This window comes from Salmo salar, chromosome ssa15, assembly GCF_905237065.1.
Source record: "Salmo salar chromosome ssa15, Ssal_v3.1, whole genome shotgun sequence".
Classification (NCBI taxonomy): domain Eukaryota; kingdom Metazoa; phylum Chordata; class Actinopteri; order Salmoniformes; family Salmonidae; genus Salmo; species Salmo salar.
Window position 1 is genome coordinate 103,918,401 of NC_059456.1, and position 16,490 is coordinate 103,934,890.

Genomic DNA, 16,490 nt, shown 5'->3' on the forward strand with positions numbered 1-16,490 from the left:
AGTGTATTACTCATTGGGACAGTGTATTACTCATTGGGACAGTGTAATTATTCATTGGGACAGTGTATTACTCCCTGGACAGTGTATTACTCATTGGGACAGTGTATTACTCCCTGGACAGTGTATTACTCATTGGGACAGTGTGTTACTCCCTGGACAGTGTATTACTCTTTGGGACAGTGTATTACTCACTGGACAGTGTAGTACTCCCTGGACAGTGTATTACTCATTGGGACAGTGTATTACTCCCTGGACAGTGTATTACTCATTGGGACAGTGTATTACTCATTGGGACAGTGTATTACTCCCTGGACAGTGTATTACTCCCTGGACAGTGTATTACTCATTGGGACAGTGTATTACTCCCTGGACAGTGTATTACTCATTGGGACAGTGTATTACTCATTGGGACAGTGTATTACTCACTGGACAGTGTATTACTCCCTGGACAGTGTATTACTCATTGGGACAGTGTATTACTCATTGGGACAGTGTGTTACTCACTGGACAGTGTATTACTCATTGGGACAGTGTATTACTCCCTGGACAGTGTATTACTCATTGGGACAGTGTATTACTCCCTGGACAGTGTATTACTCATTGGGACAGTGTATTACTCCCTGGACAGTGTATTACTCATTGGGACAGTGTATTACTCCCTGGACAGTGTATTACTCCCTGGACAGTGTATTACTCATTGGGACAGTGTATTACTCCCTGGACAGTGTATTACTCTTTGGGACAGTGTATTACTCACTGGACAGTGTAGTACTCCCTGGACAGTGTATTACTCATTGGGACAGTGTGTTACTCCCTGGACAGTGTATTACTCATTGGGACAGTGTGTTACTCCCTGGACAGTGTATTACTCATTGGGACAGTGTATTACTCATTGGGACAGTGTATTACTCATTGGGACAGTGTATTACTCATTGGGACAGTGTATTACTCCCTGGACAGTGTATTACTCCCTGGACAGTGTATTACTCCCTGGACAGTGTATTACTCATTGGGACAGTGTATTACTCATTGGGACAGTGTATTACTCCCTGGACAGTGTATTACTCATTGGGACAGTGTATTACTCATTGGGACAGTGTATTAACTCCCAAAACAGTGTATTACTCCCTGGGCAGTGTATTACTCATTGGGACAGTGTATTACTCACTGGACAGTGTATTACTCCCTGGACAGTGTATTACTCATTGGGACAGTGTATTACTCCCGCGACAGTGTATTACTCATTGGGACAGTGTATTACTCCCTGGACAGTGTATTACTCATTGGGACAGTGTATTACTCACTGGACAGTGCATTACTCCCTGGACAGTGTATTACTCCCTGGACAGTGTATTACTCATTGGGACAGTGTTTACTCCCTGGACAGTGTATTACTCATTGGGACAGTGTATTACTCCCTGGACAGTGTATTACTCCCTGGACAGTGTATTACTCCCTGGACAGTGTATTACTCCCTGGACAGTGTATTACTCATTGGGACAGTGTATTACTCATTGGGACAGTGTATTACTCCCTGGACAGTGTATTACTCCCTGGACAGTGTATTACTCATTGGGACAGTGTATTACTCATTGGGACAGTGTATTACTCCCTGGACAGTGTATTACTCATTGGGACAGTGTATTACTCATTGGGACAGTGTATTACTCCCTGGACAGTGTATTACTCATTGGGACAGTGTATTACTCATTGGGACAGTGTATTACTCCCTGGACAGTGTATTACTCACTGGACAGTGTATTACTCCCTGGACAGTGTATTACTCATTGGGACAGTGTATTACTCCCTGGACAGTGTATTACTCATTGGACAGTGTATTACTCCCTGGACAGTGTATTACTCATTGGGACAGTGTATTACTCATTGGGACAGTGTATTACTCCCTGGACAGTGTATTACTCATTGGGACAGTGTATTACTCCCTGGACAGTGTATTACTCATTGGGACAGTGTATTACTCCCTGGACAGTGTATTACTCCCTGGACAGTGTATTACTCCCTGGACAGTGTATTACTCATTGGGACAGTGTATTACTCCCTGGACAGTGTATTACTCATTGGGACAGTGTATTACTCCCCGGACAGTGTATTACTCATTGGGACAGTGTGTTACTCCTTGGGACAGTGTATTACTCCCCGGACAGTGTATTACTCATTGGGACAGTGTATTACCCCCTGGACAGTGTATTACTCATTGGGACAGTGTATTACTCCCTGGACAGTGTATTACTCCCTGGACAGTGTATTACTCCCTGGACAGTGTATTACTCATTGGGACAGTGTGTTACTCATTGGGACAGTGTATTACTCCCTGGACAGTGTATTACTCATTGGGACAGTGTATTACTCCCTGGACAGTGTATTACTCCCCGGACAGTGTATTACTCATTGGGACAGTGTATTACTCCCTGGACAGTGTATTACTCATTGGGACAGTGTATTACCCCCTGGACAGTGTATTACTCATTGGGACAGTGTATTACTCATTGGACAGTGTAGTAGTCCCAGGACAGTGTATTACTCATTGGACAGTGTATTACTCCCTGGACAGTGTAGTACTCCCAGGACAGTGTATTACTCCCTGGACAGTGTATTACTCATTGGGACAGTGTATTTACTCATTGGGACAGTGTATTACTCATTGGACAGTGTAGTACTCCCAGGACAGTGTATTACTCCCTGGACAGTGTATTACTTTTAGACAGAACCTTACACAGCTCTGGCCAAACGTGACACACTATGGAATAAGGTGCCATTTTGGATTTGCCCCCTAGTGTGGTTGTGTTGATTGTGATCGTCATGATCATTTGACTGTACTACGAAAGCTGTTCAATATGGATTCTGAGCATTAGATCATTTACAGGGAGAGAGCATGTTAGTTCCTCCAATGGGAATCCTCCTCTTTGTTTGCTGTGAGATCAGCTGTTCTGAGGACCAGCCAAACAACAGCCAAGCAGTCAGGTAGTTTGTGCATTTATCCCAGATGCCCACAAATACCAATCATCCTTTACTGACTACAGAAAAGATGGTCAAGTTTGTTTGACCATTATATCTAAATAGAATCATGACTCATGTTACAGTAGAAAGGCACTCCAATTCACATACTCCCCCAACAGATCCACAGATGATGCAATCTCTATTGCACTCCACACTGCCCCTTTCCCACCTGGATGAAAGGAACACCTATGTGAGAATGCTCTTCACATTGACGACAGCTTAGCGTTAAACACCATAGTGCGCTCAAAGCTCATCACTAAGCTAAGGACCCTGGGACTAAACACCTCCCTCTGCAACTGGATCCTGGACTTCCTGACGGGCCGTCCCCCAGGTGGTTAAGGGTAGGTAACAACACATCCGCCACGCTGATCCTCAACACAGGGACCCCTCAGGGGTGTGTGCTTAGTCCCCTCCTGTACTCCCTGTTCACCCACGACTGCGTGGCCAAATATGACTCCAACGCCATCATTAAGTTTGCCGAGGACACAATGGTGGTAGGCCTGATCACCGACCAAGATGAGACAGCCTATAGGGAGGAGGTCAGAGACCTGGCAGTGTGGTGCCAGGACAACAACCTCTGTCTCAATGTGAGCAAGACTAAGGAGATGATTGTGGACTACAGGAAAAGGAGGGCCGAGCACGCCCCCATTCACATCGACTGGGCTGTAGTAGAGAAGGTTGAGAGTTTCAAGTTCCTTGGTGTCCACATCACCAACAAACTAACATGGTCCAAACACACCAAGACAGTCGTGAAGAGGGCACGACAACGCCTATTCTCCCTCAGGAAACTGAAAAGATTTGGCATGGGTCCCCAGATCTTCAAAAAGTTCTACAGCTGCACCATCGAGAGCATTCTGATGGGTTGCATCAGCGCCTGGTATGGCAACTGCTCGGCCTCCGACCGCAAAGCCCTACAGAGGGTAGTGCGTACGGCCCAGTACATCACCGGGGCCACGCTTCCTGCCATCCAGGACCTATATACCAGGTGGTGTCAGAGGAAGGCCCTAAAAATTGTTAAAGACTCCAGCCACCCCAGTCATAGACTGTTCTCTCTGCTACCGCACGGCAAGCTGTACCGGAGCGCCAAGTCAAGGTCCAAAACGCTCCTTAACAGCTTCTACCCCCAAGCTAATCAAATTGCTACCCGGACTATTTCATTGACCCACCCTTTTCTTTACACTGCTGCATAGTCACTTTACCCCCTACCTATATGTGCATATTACCTCAATTACCTTGACTAACCTGTTCCCCCGCATATTGACTCGGTACCGGTAAATCCTATATATAGCCTCGTTATTGTTATTTTATTGTGTTACTTTTAGTAAATATTTTAACTCTTATTTTATTTTAAAATGCATTGTTGGTTTTAAGGGTTTGTAAGTAAGCATTTCACTGTAAGGTCTACACATGTCGAATTCGGCGCATGTGACAAATAACATTTGATTTGTTTTAACATTTCCTTCATGCCAGAAGTAAATGACAAATCACCTGACAGTGTGTGTGTGTGTGTATGTGTGTGTCAAAAATTCCCTCATTCTTTTCTTACGCAAACTCCATTGTCAGAGAAACATTTTTGCATTTCCTGTCTTATGTGAATCCTGGCGGTGGTGTGTCTCGTCCCAGCCCCAGCCTTAGGGCCTTAGGGTTCTGTGTTCCGTGGTGACATCTGATACACACATCGTAACCAAAACAACCTATAGTTATCAGTCTTACTGTTAGAGACTGCTCAGTGGACAGGAGGACTGTGGGGTGGAATGTTATCAGTCTTACTGTTAGAGACTGCTCAGTGGACAGGAGGACTGTGGGGTGGACTGTTATCAGTCTTACTGTTAGAGACTGCTCAGTGGACAGGAGGACTGTGGGGTGGAATGTTATCAGTCTTACTGTTAGAGACTGCTCAGTGGACAGGAGGACTGTGGGGTGGACTGTTATCAGTCTTACTGTTAGAGACTGCTCAGTGGACAGGAGGACTGTGGGGTGGACTGTTATCAGTCTTACTGTTAGAGACTGCTCAGTGGACAGGAGGACTGTGGGGTGGACTGTTATCAGTCTTACTGTTAGAGACTGCTCAGTGGACAGGAGGACTGTGGGGTGGAATGTTATCAGTCTTACTGTTAGAGACTGCTCAGTGGACAGGAGGACTGTGGGGTGGAATGTTATCAGTCTTACTGTTAGAGACTGCTCAGTGGACAGGAGGACTGTGGGGTAGAATGTTATCAGTCTTACTGTTAGAGACTGCTCAGTGGACAGGAGGACTGTGGGGTAGAATGTTATCAGTCTTACTGTTAGAGACTGCTCAGTGGACAGGAGGACTGTGGGGTGGAATGTTATCAGTCTTACTGTTAGAGACTGCTCAGTGGACAGGAGGACTGTGGGGTAGAATGTTATCAGTCTTACTGTTAGAGACTGCTCAGTGGACAGGAGGACTGTGGGGTGGACTGTTATCAGTCTTACTGTTAGAGACTGCTCAGTGGACAGGAGGACTGTGGGGTAGAATGTTATCAGTCTTACTGTTAGAGACTGCTCAGTGGACAGGAGGACTGTGGGATGGAATGTTATCAGTCTTACTGTTAGAGACTGCTCAGTGGACAGGAGGACTGTGGGGTAGAATGTTATCAGTCTTACTGTTAGAGACTGCTCAGTGGACAGGAGGACTGTGGGGTGGACTGTTATCAGTCTTACTGTTAGAGACTGCTCAGTGGACAGGAGGACTGTGGGGTGGACTGTTATCAGTCTTACTGTTAGAGACTGCTCAGTGGACAGGAGGACTGGACTGTTATCAGTCTTACTGTTAGAGACTGCTCAGTGGACAGGAGGACTGGAATGTTATCAGTCTGTCAACTCTCTGTGTGTATTCTTTCATTGTATTGGCAACTACGTAACTATGGCTTGTGAACGATAGTCTATGATACAGGTGTTGGCTACAGCGCATACAATATATTACAGGACAGGACAGGACAGGGCAGGACAGGACAGGACCAGTCTAGAAAGGTCCCTGAAATAGTTTCAACATGATACATAGCCTCTGCTCCCAGACTTCCTCATCCAACAGTGGATTGGCAAACAAGTCCATCCCTTTACCGAGTCCATCCCTTTACCGTGTCCATCCCTTTACCGTGTCCATCCCTTTACCGTGTCCATCCCTTTACCGAGTCCATCCCTTTACCGTGTCCATCCCTTTACCGTGTCCATCCCTTTACCGAGTCCATCCCTTTACCGTGTCCATCCCTTTACCGTGTCCATCCCTTTACCGTGTCCATCCCTTTACCGTGTCCATCCCTTTACCGTGTCCATCCCTTTACCGTGTCCATCCCTTTACCGTGTCCATCCCTTTACCGTGTCCATCCCTTTACCGTGTCCATCCCTTTACCGTGTCCATCCCTTTACCGTGTCCATCCCTTTACCGTGTCCATCCCTTTACCGTGTCCATCCCTTTACCGTGTCCATCCCTTTACCGTGTCCATCCCTTTACTGTGTCCATCCCTTTACCGTGTCCATCCCTTTACCGTGTCCATCCCTTTACCGTGTCCATCCCTTTACCGTGTCCATCCCTTTACCGTGTCCATCCCTTTACCGTGTCCATCCCTTTACCGAGTCCATCCCTTTACCGTGTCCATCCCTTTACCGTGTCCATCCCTTTACTGTGTCCATCCCTTTACCGTGTCCATCCCTTTACCGTGTCCATCCCTTTACCGTGTCCATCCCTTTACCGTGTCCATCCCTTTACCGTGTCCATCCCTTTACTGTGTCCATCCCTTTACCGTGTCCATCCCTTTACCGTGTCCATCCCTTTACCGTGTCCATCCCTTTACCGTGTCCATCCCTTTACCGTGTCCATCCCTTTACCGTGTCCATCCCTTTACCGTGTCCATCCCTTTACCGTGTCCATCCCTTTACTGTGTCCATCCCTTTACCGTGTCCATCTGTGCTTGTGATTGGTTAAGTTAATGACCCATTACTGATGCCCCTATCCACCAAGACACACTTACACACATAAACATCCCCACCCTCACCCCTACCTTCACCCCCACACTCTCACCCTCACCCTACCATCACCCCCACCCTCACCCTTACCCTCACCCCCCTCCTACCATCACCCCTACCTTCACCCCCACACCTACCCTCACCCTTACCCTCACCCTCACCCCTACCTTCACCCCCACCCTCACCCCTACCTTCACCCCCACCCTTACCCTCACCCTACCATCACCCCTACCTTCACCCCCACCCTTACCCTCACCCCTACCTTCACCCTCACCCCCACCCTCACCCCTCACCCCTACCTTCACCCCTCACCCCTACCTTCACCCTCACCCCCACCCTCACCTTACCTTCACCCTCACCCTCACCCTTACCCTTACCCTTACCTTCACCCCCACCCTCACCCCTGCCCTCACCCTCACCTTCATCCTTACCCTCACCCTTACCTTCACCCTCAACCTCACCCTCACCTTCACCCTTACCTTCACCCTCAACCTCACCCTTACCCTCACCTTCACCCTTACCCCCACCTTCACCCTCACCCTTACCCTCACCCTTACCCTCACCCTACCATCACCCGTACCCCCACCCTCACCCTCACCCTTACCCCCACCCTTACCCCCACCCATACCCTCACCCTACCATCACCCGTACCCCCACCCTCACCCTTACCCCCACCCTTACCCCCACCCTTACCCTCACCCTAGGGTCCTCACCCTACCTTACCCCCAGGGTCCCTACCTTACCCCCAGGGTCCTCACCCTACTATCACCCTTACCCCCACTCTCATCCTTACCCTCACCCTTACTCCCACCCTTACCCTCACCCGACCATCACCCTTACCCCCACCCTCATCCTTACCTTCACCCTTAACTTCACCCTCAACCTCACCCTTACCCTCACCTTTACCCTCACCCTTACCCTCACCCTTACCTTCACCCTCAACCTCACCCTTACCCTCACCTTTACCCTCACCCTTACCTTCACCCTCAACCTCACCCTTACCCTCACCTTTACCCTCACCCTTACCCTCACCCTTACCTTCACCCTTAACTTCACCCTCAACCTCACCCTTACCCTCACCCTTACCTTCACCCTCAACCTCACCCTTACCATCACCTTTACCCTCACCCTTACCCTCACCCTTACCTTCACCCTCAACCTCACCCTTACCCTCACCTTTACCCTCACCCTTACCTTCACCCTCACCCTTACTTTCACCCTTACCTTCACCCTCAACCTCACCCTTATTCTTACCCTCACCCTCACCTTCACCCCTACCCTCACCCTCACCTGCACCCTCACTCTCACTCTCACTCTCACCCTTAACTTCACCCTCACCCCACCTTCACCCTCACCTTCAGCCTCACCCTCATCTCTTTTCAGACTCGTTGAACGACCATGAGTTCCAGTGTGAGGTGCAGATCCTGAAGAAGCTGAGACACAGACACCTGATCTCCCTGTTCGCCGTCTGCACCTCCTCATCCCCCTACTACATCATCACTGAACTCATGGAGAAGGGAAACCTGTTGAGCTTCCTCAGAGGTTAGTCAATCAGTCCTCCAGCCAGTCTTTCAGTCAGTCCTCCAGCCAGTCCTCCAGCCAGTCCTCCAGCCAGTCCTCCAGCCAGTCCTCCAGCCAGTATTTCAATCAGTCCTCCAGTCAGTCCTCCAGCCAGTCCTCCAGTCAGTCCTCCAGCCAGTCCTCCAGTCAGTCCTCCAGTCAGTCCTCCGGTCAGTCCTCCAGTCAGTCCTCCAGTCAGTCCTCCAGTCAGTCCTCCAGCCAGTCTTTCAATCAGTCCTCCAGCCAGTATTTCAATCAGTCCTCCAGCCAGTCCTCCAGCCAGTATTTCAATCAGTCCTCCAGCCAGTCCTCCAGACAGTCTTTCAATCAGTCCTCCAGCCAGTATTTCAATCAGTCCTCCAGTCAGTCCTCCAGACAGTATTTCAATCAGTCCTCCAGCCAGTCCTCCAGTCAGTCCTCCAGCCAGTCCTCCAGTCAGTCCTCCAGCCAGTCCTCCAGACAGTATTTCAATCAGTCCTCCAGTCAGTCCTCCAGTCAGTCCTCCAGCCAGTCCTCCAGTCAGTCCTCCAGCCAGTCCTCCAGCCAGTCCTCCAGTCAGTATTTCAATCAGTCCTCCAGCCAGTCCTCTAGCCAGTCCTCCAGTCAGTCCTCCAGCCAGTCCTCCAGCCAGTCCTCCAGTCAGTCCTCCAGCCAGTATTTCAATCAGTCCTCCAGCCAGTCCTCCAGTCAGTCCTCCAATCAGTCCTCCAGCCAGTCCTCCAGCCAGTATTTCAATCAGTCCTCCAGCCAGTCCTCCAGTCAGTCCTCCAGCCAGTCCTCCAGTCAGTCCTCCAGTCAGTCCTCCAGTCAGTCCTCCAGTCAGTCCTCCAGCCAGTCCTCCAGTCAGTCCTCCAGCCAGTCCTCCAGTCAGTCCTCCAGCCAGTATTTCAATCAGTCCTCCAGCCAGTCCTCCAGTCAGTCCTCCAATCAGTCCTCCAGCCAGTCCTCCAGCCAGTATTTCAATCAGTCCTCCAGCCAGTCCTCCAGCCAGTATTTCAATCAGTCCTCCAGCCAGTCCTCCAGTCAGTCCTCCAGTCAGTCCTCCAGTCAGTCCTCCAGCCAGTCCTCCAGTCAGTCCTCCAGCCAGTCCTCCAGTCAGTCCTCCAGTCAGTCCTCCAGTCAGTCCTCCAGCCAGTATTTCAATCAGTCCTCCAGTCAGTCCTCCAATCAGTCCTCCAGTCAGTCCTCCAGTCAGTCCTCCAGTCAGTCCTCCAGCCAGTCCTCCAGTCAGTCCTCCAGCCAGTATTTCAATCAGTCCTCCAGTCAGTCCTCCAATCAGTCCTCCAGTCAGTCCTCCAGTCAGTCCTCCAGCCAGTCCTCCAGTCAGTCCTCCAGTCAGTCCTCCAGCCAGTATTTCAATCAGTCCTCCAGTCAGTCCTCCAGTCAGTCCTCCAATCAGTCCTCCAGTCAGTCCTCCAATCAGTCCTCCAGCCAGTCCTCCAGCACACCACAATGTGTCTCTATGACTCTGAAACAGGCCCTTACTGTACATACAATGATCTTTCTGATAGACATTTTTGAAAGTGGCCTCAAACATATATTTTTTTCTCAACAGTCAAAACGAAAGTATTTTAACTGAGTACCTGCTTAAACATGTAATACAAGTGTAATGTACCCCCCTTCAGCCACATTTTCAGATAATCTGTCCCAGAGGTCCATAGTTCTGACCAATCAGTCTCTCTCTCCAGGTTCAGAGGGTTCTCTGCTGGACCTGGTGTCTTTGGCGGACATGGCAGCCCAGGTGGCTGATGGGATGGCGTATCTGGAGCAGCAGAACAGTATCCATAGAGACCTGGCGGCCCGAAACGTCCTGGTGGGAGAGAACTATATCTGCAAGGTGGCCGACTTTGGACTGGCCAGGATCATCAAGGTTGGTATAATCTTTAGTGAACAGACGCTTGTAACATAGGATGGTATCGTAGCGTCTCTCAGCAGACTGAGGGATGCGATGACTAACAAGGTAGGTACTAATAATTGGAGAACTACACCTGCAAGGTGGCTGACTTTGGACTGGCCAGAATTATGAAGGTTACTAGGTTCCCAGCAAACAACAAACATTCCCTCACCTTTAGAGAACGTTCATTAGGTCATTACTCGGACTGGCCAGAATCATGAAGGTTACTAGGGTCCCAGCAAACAACAAACATTCCCTCACCTTTAGAGAACGTTCATTATGTCATTACTCGGACTGGCTAGAATCATGAAGGTTACTAGGTTCCCAGCAAACAACAAACATTCCATCACCTTTAGAGAACGTTCATTAGGTCATTACTCGGACTGGCCAGAATCATGAAGGTTACTAGGTTCCCAGCAAACAACAAACATTCCCTCACCTTTAGAGAACGTTCATTAGGTCATTACTCGGACTGGCCAGAATCATCCAGGTCAGCAGGGATAAACCTGGGGTGATGGTATGTGTTTGCGTTTGTGCCGTGATTGAGTGGACGTTGGGTTTTCCCAATCCCAACTGGTACTGTTAACAACTAGGATAGACAGCTTTCTACTAAGCATACAGCTATACCTGGACATGGCAAGGATATAATCTGGGATGTTTCCTTTGTGTCTGTGTGTCTCATTTGTGTCATGATGATTGGTCCTTGGGTTTTCCCAATTCCAACTGTGTACCGTTAAGAACTAGGATAGACAACATTCTCCAAAGCATTTTACAAGAAATTAAAGCTCAGTGCAATTTAGTTTGAAGTAATTGTATTCAGCACCAGCAAATTTGTTTTGATTGAACATGGTTTATATTGTTAAAATATACCCAGAATTTGTACAAATATTTTTCAACCACATTACTTTGCCAGTGGTCAGCAGTTTGCTGTTTACAAAGAATATGTTTTCCCCTCTTCCTCCTTTCCCCCCAATATATTTGTATTAATAATTTGCAGTATTTTTCCATCCTCGTTGGGTTTCTCTCCATCCTCAGGAGCCCTTCTACGTGTCCGAGGACAAAAAGATCCCCTACAAATGGAGTTCCCCGGAGGCCATCAGCCACGGACGTTTCTCCAACAAGTCAGATGTCTGGTCCTTTGGGGTTCTGCTCTACGAGATACTAACCTATGGTGGGATTCCATACCCAGGTATGTCATGTCTCACCTAACCCAATGGTTTGGTTGTAACCCTGAACTAGCTCACCTGATCCAGAGCTTGATGATTAGTTGACAAGTTGAATCACGTACTAGTTCTGGAAAATATGAAATATATAGAGCGCCTGAGGGTTTCTGAGGAGAGGATTGAAAGCCCCTGATCTAACCAGTATACAGGCCATGCCTCTGACTAGCTGTGTGGTATTAATCCTTACTTCTATTATAAACAGTAGGCCTGAAGACCAGGAGATAATTGCCTTAGGCTAAGTCTACACGTGCAGCCCAATTCTGATCTTTTATCCACTCATTTATCTTTTGACGAATGACATCAGATCTATTCACATCAGCTATTTTTCAGAGCTCATCTGATTGGTCAAAATACCAATTAGTGAGAAAAAAAAGATCAGAATTCGGCTGCCTGTCTAAACACAGCCTACATTTCTTCCTTCTAGGGAGTGTTTCCTGGCTGCTGTGCTCTCACTTCTGCTTTGCTTTGCTCTTTGGGTTTACAGTGAAGCTTGTAGTTCTACAGTGTACACCAGGGCTGCCCAACCCTCTTCCTGGAGATCTAGCGTCCTGTGGGTTTTCAGTCCAACCCTCTTCCTGGAGATCTACCGTCCTGTGGGTTTTCAGTCCAACCCTAATTTAACACACCTGGTTCTACGTATTAGCTGCTCAACAAGACCTTAACTAGCTGAATCAGAACTGCTAAATTAGGGTTGGACTGAAAACCTACAGGACAGTAGATCTCCAGGAAGAGGTTTGGGCAGCCCTGGTGTACATAGTGTAGAGTGCATTCGGAAAGTATTCAGACCCCTTGACTTTTTCTACATTTTGTTACGTTACAACCTTATTCTAAAACTGATTTAAAAAAAAATATTTTTGCAAATGTAAAAAACATTCTATATCATTTACATAACTATTCAGACCTTTTACTCAGTACTTTGTTGAAGCACCTTTGGCAACGATTACAGCCTCAAGTCTTCTTGGGTATGACGATACAAAGGTTGGCACACCTGTATTTGGGGAGTTTCTCCCATTCTTCTCTGCAGATCCTCTCAAGCTCTGTCAGGTTGAATGGGGAGCGTTGCTGCACAGATATTTTCAGGACTTTCCAGAGATATTTGATCAGGTTCAATTCCGGGCTCTGGCTGGGCCGCTCAAGGACATTCAGAGACTTGTACTGAAGCCACTCCTGCGTTGTCTTGGCTGTGTGCTTAGGGTTGTCGTCCTGTTGGAAAGTGAACCTTCGCCCCAGTCTGAGGTCCTGAGCGCTCTGGAGCAGGTTTTCATCCAGGATCTCTCTGTGTAACAACCGTCGTTAGGAATGGACCAAGGTGCAGCGGGAATGTGGATAGTCATGTTTATTGATGAAAAAACAAGTAAAGTATCCACTGGAAAACCAAACAAAACAATACTCACGACGGCAACAGTGTGACAGGCTAAACAAGCAGTGACCACAAACAACTACCCACAACCCCAAAGAAAAACACACACCACTATATAAGACTCCCAATCAAAGGCAACTCAACACACCTGCCTTCAATTGGGAGTCTAATCACCAACACAAACCCATTAACATACAAAAAACCTGCCACATCCTGACTCAAAACTGATACCATACCTCCCTCTGCTGGTCAGGACGTGACACTCTGTACTTTGCTCCGTTCATATTTCCCTCGATCCGGACTAGTCTCCCAGTCTCTGCCGCTGAAAAACATCCCCACAGCATGATGCTGCCACCACCATGCTTCCCTGTAGGGATGGTGCCAGGTTTCCTCCAGACGTGACGCTTGGCATTCATTTGACCAGAGAATCTTGTTTCTCATGGTCCGAGAGTCTTTAGATGCCTTTTGGCAAACTCCAAGCGGGCTGTCGTGTGCCTTTTACTGAGGAGTGGCTTCTGTCTGGCCACTAACATAAAGGCCTGACTGGTGGAGTGCTACATATGAGAACCTTCCAGAAAGACAACCATCTATCTCCACAAAGGAACTCTGGAGCTCTGTCAGAGTGACCATCGGGTTCTTGGTCACCGCCCTGACTAAGGCCCTTCTCCCCCGATTGCTCAGTTTGGCCGGGTGGCCACCTCTAGGAAGTATATCGGTGGTTCCAAACTTCTTCCATTTAAGAATGATGGAAGCCACTGTGTTCTTGGGGACCTTCATTGCTGCAGAATGTTTTTGGTGCCCTTCCTCAGATCTGTGCCTCAACACAATCCTGTCTTAGAGCTCTACAGACAATTCCTCCAACCTGATAGCTTGGTTTCCGCTCTGCCATGCACTGTCATCTGTGAGACCTTATAATAAACAGGTCTGTGCCTTTCCAAATTATGTCAAATAAATTGAATTTACCGCAGGTGGATTCCAGTGAAGTGGTAGAAACATCTCAAGGATGATCAATGGAAACAGGATGCACCTGAGCTCAATTTAGAGTCTCATAGCAAAGGGTCTGAATACTTACTTAAATAAGGTATTTCAGTTTTTATTTATTTATTTAAAAAATTCTAAATGACCTGTTTTTGCTTTGGCATGATGGGAAGGGGAAAAGGGAAGGGGTCTGAACACTTCCTGAATTCGCTGTACCTCATGTGGATTTGTGTTCTCTCAGCTTCTACATGTGTTGTCTGTATATCCTGTTCATTGTCTCTCTGTATATCCTGTTTATCGTCTTTCTGTGTATCCTGTTTATCGTCTCTCTGTATATCCTGTTTATTGTCTCTGCATATCCTGTTTATTGTCTCTCTGCGTAGCCTGTTTTTTGTCTCTCTGCATATCCTGCTTATTGTCTCTCTGCATATCCTGCTTATTGTCTCTCTGTATATCCTGCTTATTGTCTCTGCATATCCTGCTTATTGTCTCTCTGCATATCCTGCTTATTGTCTCTGAATATCCTGCTTATTGTCTCTGCATATCCTGCTTATTGTCTCTGCATATCCTGTTTATTGTCTCTCTGCGTAGCCTGTTTTTTGTCTCTCTGCATATCCTGCTTATTGTCTCTGCATATCCTGCTTATTGTCTCTCTGCATATCCTGCTTATTGTCTCTGTATATCCTGCTTATTGTCTCTCTGCATATCCTGCTTATTGTCTCTCTGCATATCCTGCTTGTTGTCGCTCTGCATATCCTGTTTGTTGTCTCTCTGCATATCCTGTTTGTTGTCTCTCTGCATATCCTGCTTGTTGTCTCTCTGCATATCCTGCTTATTGTCTCTCTGCATATCCTGCTTGTTGTCTCTCTGCATATCCTGTTTGTTGTCTCTGCATATCCTGTTTGTTGTCTCTCTGCATATCCTGCTTGTTGTCTCTCTGCATATCCTGCTTGTTGTCTCTCTGCATATCCTGTTTGTTGTCTCTCTGCATATCCTGTTTGTTGTCTCTCTGCATATCCTGTTTAGTCAAATTCCTGTACATGCAAATGTACTTGGCAAATAAGGTGATTCTGATTAGGCCTGGGTTACTGTTATACCACTTTTTTTGACAACTAGTGATGTAAAAAGGGCGTAAGAAATAAATGTGATTGATTGATTGATCGTATGGCCTTTCTCTGTGATCCAGGCTACAACAACAACGAGGTATACCGTCAGATCATCGCTGGCTACAGGATGCCAGCTCCAGAGAAATGTCCAAACTTCCTCTACAAACTCATGTTGGCCTGTTGGAGTGACAACCCTGCAGACAGACCGGACTTCAAGGAGCTCAGGAGCAAACTGGAGAACATCAACCGTTATGAGCTGGAACAATGAGCCTGAACCATAGAAATGGACAGTCATCAGTGTTTAGAAATAACCTTTATTTTTTTTATTTTTTTGCATGGACATTGCCATTCACTTCCACCATTTTAAAGTAGTCAACTGGGTGGGACATCCTATGGGTTAAGGACAGTGGAGGCTTCTGAGGGGGAGGACGGCTCATAATAATGTCTGGAACGGCGCAAATGGAATGGCATCAAACCATGTGTTTTATGTATTTGATACCATTCCACCTATTCCACTCCAGTCATTACCACGAGCCTGTCCTCCCCAATTAAGGTGCCACCAACCTCCTGTGATTAAGGATCACATGATTCCATTCAGGTCATCAGGAAGGATCAGCCAATGAATTATACTTGAGATAAAACATTCTATAAACTGCAGGTGGCAGTAAATCACCAACTTTGGCTTTTCTATTGTTGTTAAGTCAGGACCAGCTTCTCCCTGGCATGGAACACTTTGTTTCGATTGTAATAAATATACACTAAAGGATAATATCTCTGACTTTCAAATCATTATTTTACTTGTCAACTTTTTTTTTCTCCATTTGTAACGTACCTGTATCGTACCTGTATCGTACCTGTATCGTACCTGTATCGTACCTGTAGCGTACCTGTATCGTACCTGTAGCGTACCTGTAGCGTACCTGTAGCGTACCTGTAGCGTACCTGTATCGTACCTGTATCGTACCTGTAGCGTACCTGTAGCGTACCTGTATCGTACCTGTAGCGTACCTGTAGCGTACCTGTAGCGTACCTGTAGCGTACCTGTAACGTACCTGTATCGTACCTGTAGCGTACCTGTAGCGTACCTGTATCGTACCTGTAGCGTACCTGTAGCGTACCTGTAGCGTACCTGTATCGTACCTGTAACGTACCTGTATCGTACCTGTAGCGTACCTGTAGCGTACCTGTAACGTACCTGTAGCGTACCTGTCGCGTACCTGTATCGTACCTGTAACGTACCTGTATCGTACCTGTAGCGTACCTGTAACGTACCTGTAGCGTACCTGTATCGTACCTGTAACGTACCTGTATCGTACCTGTAACGTACCTGTAGCGTACCTGTATCGTACCTGTAACGTACCTGTAGC

At 47.5% G+C, this 16,490-nt stretch overlaps 1 protein-coding gene across 1 annotated transcript in view; it reads left to right on the forward strand.

The window, feature by feature from the left end:
- Positions 1-15,894, forward strand: part of LOC106572901 (protein-tyrosine kinase 6) — a 26,920-nt gene extending 11,026 nt beyond the window's left edge. The window contains exons 5-8 of the mRNA XM_014147486.2: positions 8,386-8,544; positions 10,251-10,432; positions 11,492-11,645; positions 15,204-15,894. Of these exons, the coding sequence (XP_014002961.1) occupies positions 8,386-8,544; positions 10,251-10,432; positions 11,492-11,645; positions 15,204-15,391 (683 nt within the window). The 3' untranslated portion in view covers positions 15,392-15,894. The remainder of the gene's footprint in view (positions 1-8,385; positions 8,545-10,250; positions 10,433-11,491; positions 11,646-15,203) is intronic.
- The last annotated feature ends 596 nt before the right edge of the window (positions 15,895-16,490 follow it).